At 43.3% G+C, this 15,101-nt stretch overlaps 1 protein-coding gene across 3 annotated transcripts in view; it reads right to left on the bottom strand.

Moving 5' to 3' along the window:
- Positions 1-15,101, bottom strand: part of CDH13 (cadherin 13) — a 744,241-nt gene that overhangs the window by 251,178 nt on the left and 477,962 nt on the right. Inside the window, exon 7 of one of the 3 annotated variants that reach the window (XM_014521695.2) lies at positions 9,609-13,113. The exons of the other annotated variants lie outside the window; for them this stretch is intronic. Coding sequence (XP_014377181.1) covers positions 13,040-13,113 — 74 coding nt within the window. The 3' untranslated portion in view covers positions 9,609-13,039. Of the gene's footprint in view, positions 1-9,608; positions 13,114-15,101 lie in introns of those variants that run through there. 3 annotated transcript variants of the gene reach the window in all.

Raw genomic sequence — 15,101 nt, 5'->3', positions numbered from 1 at the left:
GGGGGGGTGCTGAGAAGGGGAGGGGAAGGCTCCTGCCACTGCATGTGCTCCCAGGCAAGCATGGGGGGCATGTACCCCCGGATTTGTGTGTGGGGCAAGTGCAGGCTGCAGCCATGGGCTTGCCCCAGGCACCAAACTTCCTTGCTACAGCACTGGGGCTTGAGCTTGCATGGTGTGCATGTGCAAGACCATAAGACAGGATGCCACACATAGAGAAAGGGTGATATTTTCTAAAACCCTTGACTGACTTCAGAGATTAACTCCTATTTTTAAAAGTGATGGGGGGGGAAAAAAAAAAAGTTTGGCCAGTTTCTGTGTGTGTTTCCAGAGGGCACCAGTCTTAGAGCAGTGAGAAAGTCAAAGTGTCTTAGGTTGCTTTTTGCCAAAAAAAATCCAATTTCTAAAGCAAACCTATAAAGGTCATGGTATTTCTCTCTTACTTGGACTCTTTCTTCATTTCAGCTCAGGGCTTTCCAGCAGGTGGCCTGTGGCCTGCATGTGGCCTGTGAGGGGTTAAATTGCTACCCTGGGTTCTCACCTGGGCACTGCTCCCCCTTATTATTCTAGCTGTAACAGCAACCAGAGTCTCTTGGCTCATCCTCCTCCCTCTGGCTGCTACTTACAGCAGGGCAGGGGGAGCTGAGGGTGAGTCCAGGTGGCATGCAGGGTCGGAGGATTAGGGCTGCGCAAAAGTGCGATCATGCCCATGCAGGGTTGTGGGGGGTGCCCACACGGGTGGAGGTTGCAGTAGAAGAAGGGGGGAAATCATGGTGCAGCAGTGCGAGGCACATAGTTCATCAGTGCAAGGGTACACGGAGTAGGGGAGCATACACGCAGCAGGTGGCCTGGTGGCCTTTGGTCATCTGGTGTAGCTCATGTGGCGTGACCCCTGGATCATGTGGTCCCTGGGTTGAGTGGCCCCTGAGGGCTTAGAAGTCAGACAGCCCTGCTTCAGCTGATCAAAAACACAACAGGCAACACACATCCAGAAAATTGGTGACCTTTCTGACATAACTTTGGGTATAGGTAGACTACTAGAAAATGATAAAAACATTTTTACCTATCTGTAGTCACCAGCCTTCAGATTTACTGCCTTTGGTACAATTATCCTGAGCATAAAACCCACCAATCAGTCCCATTTATCAGAAAAAGCTGTCATGGAAAGCAGTTCTGAAAATTGTTGCATATTTAAACACGTTGACTTAACAAAAGGGGGAAAAAAGTTATTGGAATTACTAATAGCATGGTAGGTGTTATATTAAAAAGTATAGAATAAAGTGAGGTAATAAAAAACAGGTTAGTAGATATTTATCCCTGGTGAATCATGATTTTAAAACATTTGGAGAACAAACAATCGAATTGCAAAATAAAATCCCCAATTATTTAGAACCGAGATGAATACCTTCCTCCTTTATATTACAAAAGAACTATAGAGCTGCCATAAAAAAACATTTTAAAGTATAAAGCAATAAGAAAAAAAATGCTTCTTTGTCATAAAACTCTTGATGAAGAAAATATTACAATAATAGAAAAATGTGTCCATTAAAACTTCCTAAATACTAAAAATGTCATGCAAATATCACAAAAAGCTGCTTTACTTAACCTGGTGCATCACACAATATATTTGAGTCTAAGGCAGAAAGAAAGAATACAGAAAGGGAAAGAAATCTGAATTAAAAAAATTCTAGTCTCTAAAGCCAGAATCGTTGTTTATTAAGTTCTACAGAGAGATTCCCACCAACTCCAAAAGGCACAGGACAGTTCATGTGCTGCCTATTTTATATTGCAAACACAAGTGTATTTGGCGGTGACATATCGTTGAACCATAAAAAGCAAGCTACAAACCTGGGAATACTAGTGGTCGAACTCAGCATTTCTAAGAAACATTAGTGCATGTTACTGTACATATAAAGCAGTGCTGGCCAAAAGTAGGCTCCTTCATACCTGTCTTTAACCTTCCCAGATATTGGGCATCCCCTCACTTACAAGTTAGCTAATAATTGCAAGGATAGTATCAAGTTCCATTGTTGCTTCTGTTTCCTGTTCGTTTTGCATCAGGTTCTTGTAGTATTTGCTCCGATTATCAGTTTTCAGAGATTTCTTTGGAACTTAGAACAGTTGCAGGATCCATTTTGGTGAACACAGTCTACACAATGAATTTCTTTATTTAGCGTATGCAGTTTCAGTATATGGTTTCGGCCATCTTAAGGCAATGTCACCACCCATGTGAAGAGCCTGAAGGCCACCAGGTAGCATAGCAAATGGGCATGAGTCAGTAATGTGGGACATGGTTTGAACTTGTCCAGAAGGGCATTTGCTGTCATTGTGAATATCCCATTGGTATGGTTTTTAGGCTCAGTGACCCTGTCCAGTTTGAAAATGGTTGAGAAGTGTCCAATGACGACATGGTCAATTAAATCCTGGTGGACTGTAGGGTCAGAGATGATGTGATTGATTGGTGCTGGGCTGACCATTCTTCATACTGAATGAAGGCAGGAATCAATAAGCCTGTGAGAGTAGGCAGCTATTCAATCCGGCTTCGGATCCAGCCGCTTTGGATGCCAGGGATCCGATCTGGAGCTTCGGACTGGGTTTCTGCTTCTATCCAGCTGAAGCGGCTCCGAAGCTTTGGAGCCGCCTCAGAGATCCGGCCATAGGGTATAATGGGGAATCAATTAAATATCTATACCTTGATTATTTTTTGTCTGATTTGGATGAAATTTGCAGGGGTGGTATCCTCTGTGAGAACAAGAAGCCTGCCGAGTTTCAAGAAGATCGGTGCAGGAGTTTGGGAGGAACTGTACTCCAAATTCTTGAAAGCAAAACTCATGTCACGTGTATACGTTGCACCACAGGGGGATGAAAACTGCAGGGGTTTGCGAGAGGCCACAAAGCCTGCCAAGTTTCAAGGTGATGGGTGCAGGGGTTTGGGGGGAACTGCACCTCATGCTGCTGACAGGCAAAACTCGTGACATAGGTGACCCTGTGTATGTTAAGGTGCAGTGGGGTGAAAACTGTAGGGGTGGTGGCCCCTGCTTAGGCCACAAAGCCTGCCAGGTTTCAAGGAGATAAGTACAGGGGTTTGCGGGGAGAACTGCACCTCAAGATGTGGACAAGCAAAACTTGTGACCTGGGTGACACTGTGTGTGCTAAGGTGCAGCGGGGTGAAAGCCGCTGCCAGCTGTCGAGGAGATCGGTGCAGGGGGTTCTGGGGCCCTGGACCCCTAGCTGCTGATGGGCAAAACTCATGCCATGGGTGCTTGTGCAACTGACTGTCTCTGTCTGTATCGATTCTTTCCTCTCCTTAGTCTGTGGTTTTGTACATGTTCATTGTTGCTAAATAACTGGTCACATTAGCTAGCAACTGTGTATTGAGCTGGTCCCTGAGTGAATCATGATTGATTGGTAACTGGTAACACAGTAGCTTAGCAGCCAGGCCTGCAGCAGTGTCCCCCATGCCCCAAGACAGACACAGTCAGTCCCACAAGCACCCATGGCACGAGTTTTGTCTGTCAGCAGCTAGAGGTGCAGGGCCCCAGAATCCAGAACCCCCCCTGCGCCGATCTCCTCGACAGCTGGCAGGCTTCGAGGCCACAGCAGGGGCCATCATCCCAGCAGCCGTCACCTTGCTGTGCCTTAACACACACAGAGTCACCCATGTCACAAGTTTTACTTGTCCGCAGCTTGAGGTGCAGTTCCCCTACATTACAAAGATCCAAGATCTTGAAACTTGGCATGCTTTGTGGCCTCACCAGGGGCCACCACCCCTGCATTCCACCCCCCGTGGTGCAACGTATACACGTGACATGAGTTTTGCTTTCAAGAATTTGGGGTACAGTTCCTCCCAAACTCCTGCATGAAGCTTGGCAGGCTTCGTGCTCTCCGCAGAGGATACATGCTCTCCGCAGAGGATACAACCCCTGCACGTTTCATCCAAATCAGACAAAAAACAACAAGGTTATACATATTTCATTGATTCCCCATTATACCCTATGGCCGGATCTCCGAAGTGGCTCCGAAGCCTTTCTGAATCGATTCGGAAAGCCTAACAAAGCCAGCACTTTGATCCCAACATGCTGCTTTGGACGCCAAAGCGTTCGAAGCTTCTCCGGATCCAAAGCAGGGTCCGAAGGCTCGCACAGCCCTAGGAATCAGTTCATTTGATTTAAGGTTTATTTCAGAAGATCATAACTTTTGGATGAGGGTCCTTACCACGGGGTTTGGTTTCTTCTTAGTAGTGTTACAATTACTTCTTGCATACCACAATTATACAGATACTGGGAAGTGGAGAATATTACAACCCCACCTCCCAAATTAGGCATCATCCTCTCTTTATAACTCCTCATTTCTTTGCTACAAGGACAGGCTGTCTTGTTTGCTCTTTAAAGTAGTCATCAAGTCAGCCACTTGGCCAAAATTCTCATGCTTGCCTCCCTGCTCCATGCCCCCTGCCATTTGCAATCTGTCCGTGATTTCGCAAAATAATACTATGCTATTGCACCCTATATGGTTATCAGCTGTTTAATGTCATTAAGAATTTATTCTCAAATAGATAACACTGGAATATTCATTTGCCTTATGGGCATATAAACTGGCTACCTGTCAGGAACAATGAGATTTAGTCATTGTCAGGTGTGACTGGAGGCAATCTATTTATTCATTCTATATTGCGTCTCTGAAGAAATGTCAATCAGAAAAATCCACCCTCAAATTTAACGTGTTAAAAATAACTAATATACTCTACTGGCAGAAGAGAAAACATTTTGGTCCCCCACAGGACTAGAGGCAGCAATCACATTAAATCTTAAAGAGTTTTAAAATTGCTGTTGATGCAACACTGAGAAATAGTGAGGAACATCTGAAGTGAAACATCAATTGTCAAGATAATGATTTTATCCAGTGGACTCCAAACATCATGATGCGCCTGATTCTGCGTTGCAGGGGAACTCAAAACTCCTGCTTAAATGGAGGGATTACAGAGCCGTGGAAGTTTGAGGCTTAGTCCCTTAACACGTAATCGCAAGATTTTGTTATTGAAGGGCTATGATAGCATTATGCATAATACAGGTTGAGAAACACCGACAGTGAATTATTAACCTAGGAAAAAACTTCCTTTCCATTCCTTTTTCATATCCTTGGGCACCTATGCACGTGCCCAATGCCTGCTCCAATGTGTGTCCATCAAAGCAGACTTGATTAATCAAATCTGCTCAAGTGTGCTAATTAGTTCATTACCATGCAGCAGCAGCCTAGGTATCACATGTATTCAGCATCCCCAAGCTTCAAAATCGTGGTGGGGGTCACTTTAACTGAAGCTCATTTAACTAAAGCTCCCTAACGAGCTTTAAAGTGCCCCTGCCACCATTTGAAGTATGAAACACTGAATACATGAGACCCACTCTAATTAAGGCACCCTCCCCAGAACACATGTAAAGATGCCCAATGTGACATGAGATTTAGCAGAATTTGGAGAGTTCATTGGACTCTGACAGGCCTCACTGTAGCCCTGAACTTGCAACCTCTAGGCTATCAGCAGTGTACCTTAGCACCCCACCATCCTTGCCCCAACAGGTAAACACTGGGCAGGGAAAAGCCACTTGCCAAAACCATGTGATTATCCCAATTTTAATCTTAACAGTATCATCTTGTTCGGTTGCTATGCTCCCTCGTTCTGTCTGGACCTGCTGAAATGCACAGTGAGGCGGTGAAAGGAGCCTTCTTGCAGCTTGGGGGATTCAGGGGCTAAGAGGAGAGGGTAAAAAGGGTACAGAGGAGAGGGTATCCCTGTTGCCCCAGTAGCACATCTTTGAGTATTAGAAATAGGAGTGGATATGAAGCCTCACCTTTAGTTTGATACCTCCAGCTTTGCTTGGGCGGGTTGCACTGCAGCTCACAAAGACATGGTGTTTCTGGTTCCAGTTCTAGTGTGGCCAACACACTCAGGAAATGTCAGTGCTAACTACTGCAAAACTCACCAGATGCAAAACAAATGGTAGCCAGCTTCAGGGGACCTTTGTACATGCCACAAAATTGGCCTTTAAAGTGGCTTCAATGCCCTTTTGCACCGCTTTAGTGGTGTTGCTGTTTGCATGTTAGGCGGCATACTCTGTTTTAATGGCGTTCCTGTTTGCACGCTTAATGGTGTATTCTGCTTTAAATGACTTTGTAATGTAGCAAGATAAAATACCTCTGAGGTGGTTTAGTTTTCTACCTAACCAAGTGCAACAGTGCACGGGGCGCTGGAAGCTGATGTGCTCGGGGCTTGGCGGGCTTCCAGCACCCCATGCACCATCCCTGCCGCCTTCTCCCACTGCCAGCACACCCAGCCGAGCAGCAAGGAGCCTGGTCTTTTTTTTTTCCCCCTCCTGGAGGCTGCCTGCCTGCCTGAGCTGTGTGGGGGCCCAGTGGTTCCCTCTGCAACTGCGGTGCTCCCCAGGACCACCCGGGCCAGGTGCCAGCAGCCGGGTGCCACCTGGGGGGCACTGCTGCCACCATGGAGGGAAGAACCAGGCCCCCGCGCAGCTCAGGGACAGCTCAGCCTGCCAGCAGCTCATGCTCCTCCCTCTCTGCCACCAGAGAGGCAAATTAGGATTGGGCCCCCCACCTTTGTGTGCACACCGTGGGGGTTTAATTCAGTTTAATTCTCCCTAAATTGAAACAGTGGAAATGGTGGGTTTTTAAAAACCCACCGTTTCAATTTAGGGAGAACTAAACCAAATTAACCCCCTGTGGCGAGTACAAGTAGCCAGGAGCACCTGACTTAAACTTCTGACCCTTTACCCTTCTTGAGTCGGACTAGACCAAACCACATCCAAATCACACCCAAATCTTGTGCAGTCCTCTCTCATTCTCTCATTTGGCTAATATCTTAACATTGGAATCAATCCTGCGAGATGCAAAGCACCTCTGGCTATGTGCTTGTTTTCTTTACAAAATAGGATCTGAATGAAACAGGATCTGATCCACATTATGAGGGCAAAAGAAAACTTCAGAAAAATAAAGCCTCCTTACAAGCAGAAGCAATTGGATGGATTCTATTCAATGGTGCCACAGCAAGGGGGGGGGGGGGAAAGCAGGGCAACTGCCCCAGGCGCTGAAGCAAAGGGGCGCCAATAGGTGTTGCCCAGCCAGGGCAAGGCATGGGATGCAGCTGCAAGTGGGTCATCTTAGGGGGGCGCAGGGATGGAAGAAGGGCAGCTCCCGCCACTCCTGGGCAAGCATGGGGGGGCATGTGCCCCCCCCAGATCTGTGCACAGGGCGAGGGCAGGCTGCTGCTGCGGGCTTTGCCCTGGATGCCAAACTTCATTGGTTTCAGTGCTAGAATGTGGCTTTAGACTTTGCTGGTAATTTGGTACTGGTGAGCTTTGTCTTCTTACATAGCCATGAAAGATCCAAACACCAAATTCCATCAACAATTCAGCAGTTTGAGGTTTACTTTCTGCTGGAAAACCTGAGACCCCAAGCAGAAGCTCAGCTCTCAAATCTTGCTATTTGCTAACAATTTTTGGTCCCGAAACTCCCATGGACTCGTATGTAAAAAGATGCCCTCATGTCTCATCTAGCTATGGAACAAAGGCACACCTCTTCCAAACGAGAGGTAAGGAAGTCTCTCTCTGCCCTAAAGTGGCTTTCAGAAGCACCCGTGTCTTATCATTTTGACATATCACAGCAGCTGGAAAAGTTGTCGTCAAATCACACATCACATCTGCACATTCAGCTACAAGCAGTCATATGCTTAAAGCATCAGACCACGTTTAGAGAAAGATCAGCAGAGGCTGAGCTGCAAAAGCTGGTCAGCACCATATTATTCAGAATGCTGAAAGAATAAAATTAAGCCTACACCTTGTCTCTATATAAATCACACAGTAAGACTCAAATTGTTTGGCAAATAATGTTCTGAAGTAGAGAAAACTGCAGACGCTAACAGCTTAATCTTAATGAAAGTGAGGCAAAGGGCAAAGCTTATTTTCTGCAGAGAAGATCATTCTGTCTTTAACAATGCTTTAGGTTTTTTTACTAAGAAAAAGTCTTACTCTTTCCAGGATCAGACTCGGCAGCAACAGCATGTCCTTGACTTTATTTTAAATAACTAGAGAAGGATATGCTCTATTTTCCTGTATTCCCCACAAATAAGATATACCATTTTGGGAAAACAAAATGAATTAAAAACAAAAAAAAGAAAAGGTTTTTTTTTTAAAGTCCTCGCTGAATGGGGCTGCAGGACAGGGTCTACTCTGCAGCATCACTTCTTCTGTCCTCTACAGATCAAGCTTTAAGCCATCAAAGCCCATCAGAGCAATCGCTTAGCCAAAACATGCTACCAATTCAGCAGCCTCTGTGAAAGGGTTAAAACTGTTGTTGATATGATGAAGGCTGGATTTTGTCTCTGCACCCATGCTGCTGGCAGGGAGAGTGGAGAAAGAAGTGGCAGCCATGATAGCAGTCCCCATGATTTTATTTTAGCACAGAAAATCAGCTGTCAGACTTAAGACATGCACCCCAATTTTGGAGGGCTAATCTTTGGGAAAGCAGTACACATGGTAGGCAAGTAATTATGGCAGTAAGTATTTGATACATGCACCTACATCCTTTCCTTTTGGAAAATACCTGCTAAATACCTTTGTGACAAGGTCTGTAGCAGAATTCATAGATTTGTTGGAATCTGACATGGCCATGCCATGAGCGCTTCTGCTATGGCCTCCAACTCTTGACCTCTGGCCTTCCAGCCACTTGCCCCACTGTCCACACCACCAGAGCAGGGTATACAGCCACTAATAAATGAGAGCTACATCTGGATTCACACAAAAAAACCCAATCCAGCAAACTGCATGATGCAGCAATCCTGAACACAAGGATTGTGAGATTGGACCCAGACAAGATAGGCTTGTGGTTTGTGTATAGGTTTTTGTCTTGAGTCAGAACTTTAAATTTAGGAGTACATTTCCCCCCAGAGACAGATATAGCCTAAAATCATTACAATCAATGGGGATTCACCCCGCAAAAAAGTTTAGTGAGTTATATACTTAAGTCACTTTAAATAACTATTGGTATACCTAACATTTAGAAATATAGAAGTGAATTAAGAGTCAAAATGGTAAAGAAGTCTGGTGCACTACTTCATGGATACGTCGATGGGAGCCACCTGTGTAACCAGAACTCTGGACTGTTCAAATAGGCTGCAAAATCATATTTTTACAGCTGCTACTGAAAAGTTTTGAGCCAGTTTCATACAAAGTGTTACTATGAACGTGATTAAAACCAATTTTTTCAATGTACTTCCATCATTATGCTGTGCAACCACCTCCCAAAGGAAACAAGGCTTGTTCAGCTGTGGTCTTTGTATCAGGACTGTTAAGTTAATGTTGCCAAAAGGCTACTAGGATCAACACCAACCACTATATTCATTTGATCACCAAAGTTAATGAAATCAGGGGCTGAATATAGCCTTAGCATAAGCAAAGACAATTCCTAGCACCATCTGTGGGTCCAGGATGTGGCTGACTGACTTCAATAGGAGTCAAGACATTAGGATTACAGTAGAATTCTTCCCTTTGGACTAAGCTAACAAAGAATGCAATTAGAGAAAGATCTATTAAAGCGATGTTTATTGTTTGACCACACTCATTGAAGGTACATTAAATGCACAACTTGGGAAGAATGTTGTTACAGTAAAATTGAAATACTTCAGCAGTAATTTCACCATTTCAAACCATGCCTCCTAACAGACCGTGGAAAATTACCATTGTAAGATTAAAAATAAAACATACTCCGAAATGATTTGAATGTGATAGGTATCAATGCTGCCATTAAAACAAAAATATACCTGGGAAGAGTCAGCCTTGAATTTGAAGGGCTGTGACATAAGCTTGTCTTTACAGGTATTTCTCATTGGTCTGTATGATGTCTTGATTTGTCTTCATTTTCCTAGTCTAATTCTGCCCTATCCCCAATTTCATGCCAAAACATTAAGTAATCAAGAAATAGTTATACCCGACTGCTTCTGGATTTCTTTTCGACTCCAAATTAACAACTAATTTAGAACCCAAACTCCCTGCTCTGCACACCAAAGCACTGGACCTAGCAGCTGTGTTTTTATTTTGATTTACACAGCTTAGGAAGGAAAGGTACTGAACAATCCACCCATAGCAGAGCTGCATGATGATTTATTGTGAGATAAGGGCACTTTATCAGATATATTGCTTTCAAACTACCTTCAAGCCCAGCCCCAGTCATAAGTAGGGACACACAAATCATTGGAGTAACCTGGCATGAGCCCTGTTCTAGTCTATAAGCAAGATTATGGCCAGCCTTCTGCCCAACAGCAAGCGATGTGGGGAATTCTCTTATGTAGACCACAGATAATACATGGTTACTTGTGCGCATGTTGTAGGAAGGGAGAACGGTATTCATGGAAAATCCTACTTGTTGGCTGAGCCAAAAGTGGTTGTGTCCAAAAAAGGGAAGAGAGTCAACAATGTGGGAAATCAGCAAACATCAGGGTAGGCAAGGAAGGGTCTGCAAACTACATCTTTAGATTAGCGATAGGAAGGTCCATATTATAGCACATGCCCTCCATTATGTACAACGAAACACCTGGCCAGACACAGGAAAAATACTTTCCCTCCCCAGCTTTCATGCTTTACATGCAACCTCTGTGCTACGCTGTCTCTATAGAAATGCAACTGTTAGTTTTCTGTAGCTGTGCAACCATGGAATAGAGGAGTCTTCTGCAAATCAGCTGTCATTTAGATTACATAAATAGAGGCACTACAGTTTTGGAAACAGTAATCAGGCTACTAAGATATGGAGAACTAGAAAATAAATGGATGTCTTGGCCATAAAAGAGAGGAAATGTCTAGTGGTTGAATTGGTCAGCATAAGTCACTGCTGAAGCTCTGCTTCTGGCTCTGTTGCAGATGTCCTTTGTGACCTCTGGACAGTTTTGGGCAATTTGAAACAAAATCTAGCAATCAAAAAAAAAAGGGGGGGGGGGAGAGCTAGATACGGTTTGGTGTTTTTAACTTTCCCCCCACTTTCGGTGATAATGGGCATGTTTATACGTTGCCCTACAGCAGTGTTGTTACTGCACCGTACTTTAGTACTTCCTTTTGGAAGTACTAAAGCACAGTGCAGTAACTGCCTGTACTGCACCGTACGTGTGGCGCATGGTTATTGTTAGCAGCTACTTCGCCTATAATGGGCAAATGCGCCGCTAGAGTGAAGTAGCTGCTGGTCACGTGTAGACACCCGTAGATGCTATGTCACCATACTGCATTGCTACGGCAATGTAGCACCACATGTAGATGCGCTCAATAGGGCCGAGTACAGGTTTCTCTCCCTTTATGTGGGTTCTGCATGTGCGACTTTGCTCTTATGCCATGACCCTTTTTATACCACAAATTTGTTATATACAAGGTAAATTCACTCTTACGCGATTGGTGTGGTGGAAACCCGCGGTCAGCTGCTTTATGTGGTGCACTGTGGGAGTGACAAGCACCAAAAAACAGTCTCCTGTGTGGATCTGTACTCCTTACTCGTTGTCTGTGACACGTGTTTCTGTAGTTGCCATCCCCATTATGATAGTGCCCTGTGCTTGTGTGTACTGTCTGCTGTTGGTGAGTACCCGAATTGTCTTGTAAAAGTGGTAGAAATGCGTCGGTACAGTCAATGTCTTGGAACGTACCTCTATTGGTTACATTGTAAAGTGGGTTCCCTTTATGCGAATTTGATTTATGCGCCGTTTTCCAGGACAACATAAAGCAAGGGAAACCTGTAGTGTGTTTTTAAGAATTCCTCGAGGGTTCTCCAGCCAGCCTAGTTCATGACATGGAACAGGTGCAAATTCTTTGTTTCTTTCTATTAAATGGCACAAGTCAGAGGAGATCCATCACTTAAACCTTGAGTGTGACATTGAGCAGCGGCTTGGACTGTATGACCTCCCGAGGTCCCTTCCAACCCTAAGTTTCTACGACTCTATGATTAGCCCCACTGTCTCTTGTTAGTAGCAGAGGTGGGTTCAAACTGGAAACCTTAATCAAAACAGCATATTCCTAACCTCCCAAACTTCAGAAAAGTTTCAGATCTGGATCTGACTCCAGATGCCACCTCTGAACCGCATGTAGCGATCTCGCAGGATGGAAACACCTCAACTCTGGTTTGAAAGAATGGCTGCAAATTGAGATTACCAGGTTTTAGTACATTTCCTCTCCTACAATGAGACAACAGATATAACACTTGGTGCCTGTCTAATTCTCTGAATTAGCCTTCTTTTAACATGTTCCTACGGGTACTGCCAGCCACATATAGTGACATCACTTTCTGTAGTTTGCTTGCATTTTTCTCAATTCTTCTCACTTTTTTTTTTTTTTTTTTACAAACACTACAACCAAAATAGTCTTTTTCCTTCGTACGTTTAAGTTGATATCTTCTTAACTTTTACTTAATTGCTTTCTAACTGACTTTTCAGTTACCACAGTGCCCTTTTTCATGTAATAACAGACAGCAAGGCGATGACAGGATAGCTGCAAATTTTCAAAGCTTACTGCAATTTGTTCTCCTGCAAATCTATTCCGTATGATAAAAGGAGCGGTATACATCTGTTCTGCAATAGAGAACTCATTATCTTTTTGAGCTTCTATTAACTACAAGCTGTGCAGCATATTTAAAAAAAAAAACGATGGCCATTTGCAAGTGAAGTGGGGGATCTGTCATATATGTTTAGTTAGAGATTTCAATTTCCATTCCCTTCACTGGCTAACCTACCCCCAAAAGTTAAATAAGAGGAAAAGGAAAATGACAGCACAAAGGCTTGCCCACTGAAAAGAAAATGATATATAAAGTACTGATAAAGACAGGCATGTCATTTTTTTTAAGTATAATTTTTATGCAACACCATAGCAGGACTGGATAAATCATGGCGTTCTTTGGAAACCGCGTACTACTCCCTTGAATTCGAAAGCCAGCAGATAGCGCTGCATCAGCAAATTGGGAAGGAGAAACAACTCTGCTGCATTCAGAGACAACCTCAGGTGCCCCACGTCTACATTAGATTAACAAATGTATTCCAACATCCAGAAGGACTCCTCTGCAAAACAAACACAGAGTGTGCTGGATCTATAAAAAAAGAACAATTAAAATGCTTATAAAAAGCTTTAATTGTCTGCAATTCACTGGCAGCCTTTAAAAAAAGAATGTTAATGAGGCATAAGAATAAGGAAAGGAAATGGTTTATATATTAGGGAACCCCACAATCATAAATGTATACGTCTCCATCTGTCTTGGGTTTTTTTCCCCCCCTTAAAGCTATACAACATGCAAGTTCTTAATGACATTTATTTATTTTACAAACTGAAAAGATGTCACCTTCAGTAGTTCTTGCACATCTACTCCTTGAGTATATTGCTGCCCCCCACCCCCTCCCCAGAGAACTATCCCACATGATGCTTTAATTACTCCTAAACTATTCTTGAAAGAAATTAGCACATCAAAGCAATGAGAAACCAATGAGGAAAAAAAAAATCCCTTTGTAAAAATCCTCCAGTTCGTGTCCTGTGCCTGTGTGATTATAAAAAGGTGCCATCTATATAAAAATGTTGTAAAAGGAGGACACAAAAAGAGTGATAAAGTACAATCTCTTTTCCTGGCCTCTAAAATTCAATTAAAAGGAAAGTAAAGGCATCTTCAAATTCCCAATGTTTTACAGATTGACTCTTGCAGTGTAGTTTTTCAAAGTACATATTCATTCCAGACCAACATCAAACTGACTTGGTAGCTACAGACTTAATCCTGCTCCCAAGCCAAGAGAAAAAGAAATTCTCATTGTAGAATAAAAGCCTAAGAAAAAGAATGACACTGGCTTCCAAAATGCATGCATGACACACTCACTTACATTAACAAGACACATTAACCCCGAATTTGATTCTCTAGATAGCAAAGCTGAATTTTGCTGAGGGAGAGTTATGCCTATAACGGTGGGGGTATATTCATCCCCATATTTTGCTTTTTAAAGGATTTTCAGGATGAGAATAACAAGAGTCAAGAAATGAGATATGGACAATTATTATCAAGCTTTTAAATGATACCAGTCCATGAACTATAACTTCCTGTAACTTCTTTTCCCCCCAGTGCTACAGCTGCAAGTCTTGTTAACAGAGATCTCAAGGAGAGCGAGTTCCAGATCACTGGGCCTTTTATGTCACTTTAATGTTTAGGGAGGTAGCTAAGGAAATGTATTAGCTGATGCTTATGCTCTAGGATTCATAGTGGATAAAGTTGATGAGCTAACTAAGGACCAGGTTTTTATTTTATGACTGCCTGAAATACCCTTTCCAGGGCTGGGATATAATTACATTAATTGAACTAAAATATTCATTACACATTTGAACTTCAACTTGAATCAACCACTGAGGCACAATCATTGGCAGGTCCCACCAAGGCAACTATTTGCAGGGAAGAAGATTAGCAAGAGAGACTGGCTGTGACAGATTCATTCCAGTACCTGGGGACTTTAAGACGAGCGTGGCCATTTCCTATTATGCAAAATGTACACAGATTTGTAACTACTCCCAAGAGAAAACTAAGTACTCGTAAAAGATGACCAATATGGAGCACTACTGTACAAGGTCATTTAGTTATAATTTTCCTTTCAACTGATGCCCAAATTAGCCCACGGTAAAGACCATCACCCTCCGTTTCATCTCACTCTACCTGAAGGTTGCCTGATGGGTCTCAACGACTGAGAATCATCTGCTTTCTACTTCCTGTTATTCTTTTAAAGTAAACAGAAAGAGAAGCGGACAAACGACTCCTTTTTTAAATTATTTTGATGGATTAAACACAGGTTTGATGGCTGTCTTCGACCCGACAAAGTTTTTTCCATACGATGTACAAGCCAATGAAAAAAAATGTCACAAGTTTAAATTATTTTTTGTTCCGCGTTTGTTGATTGCGGCTGACTGTCACTAAAGCCATGATGACATCATAACGTGATATGTTTGTAGGAAGCACCAAGATGCAGTGCGATCTGCATTGCCAATAAGCTTCTGTGTATTAATAGCACGTTTTAATCAATTAATCTTAAAACACCTTCTAAGGATTATTTC

This window comes from Alligator sinensis, unplaced genomic scaffold (assembly GCF_000455745.1).
Source record: "Alligator sinensis unplaced genomic scaffold, ASM45574v1 scaffold119_2, whole genome shotgun sequence".
In the NCBI taxonomy this organism is placed as follows: Eukaryota; Metazoa; Chordata; order Crocodylia; family Alligatoridae; genus Alligator; species Alligator sinensis.
Note: the sequence above shows the minus strand (reverse complement) of the source record. Positions and strands in the feature narration are given on the sequence as shown.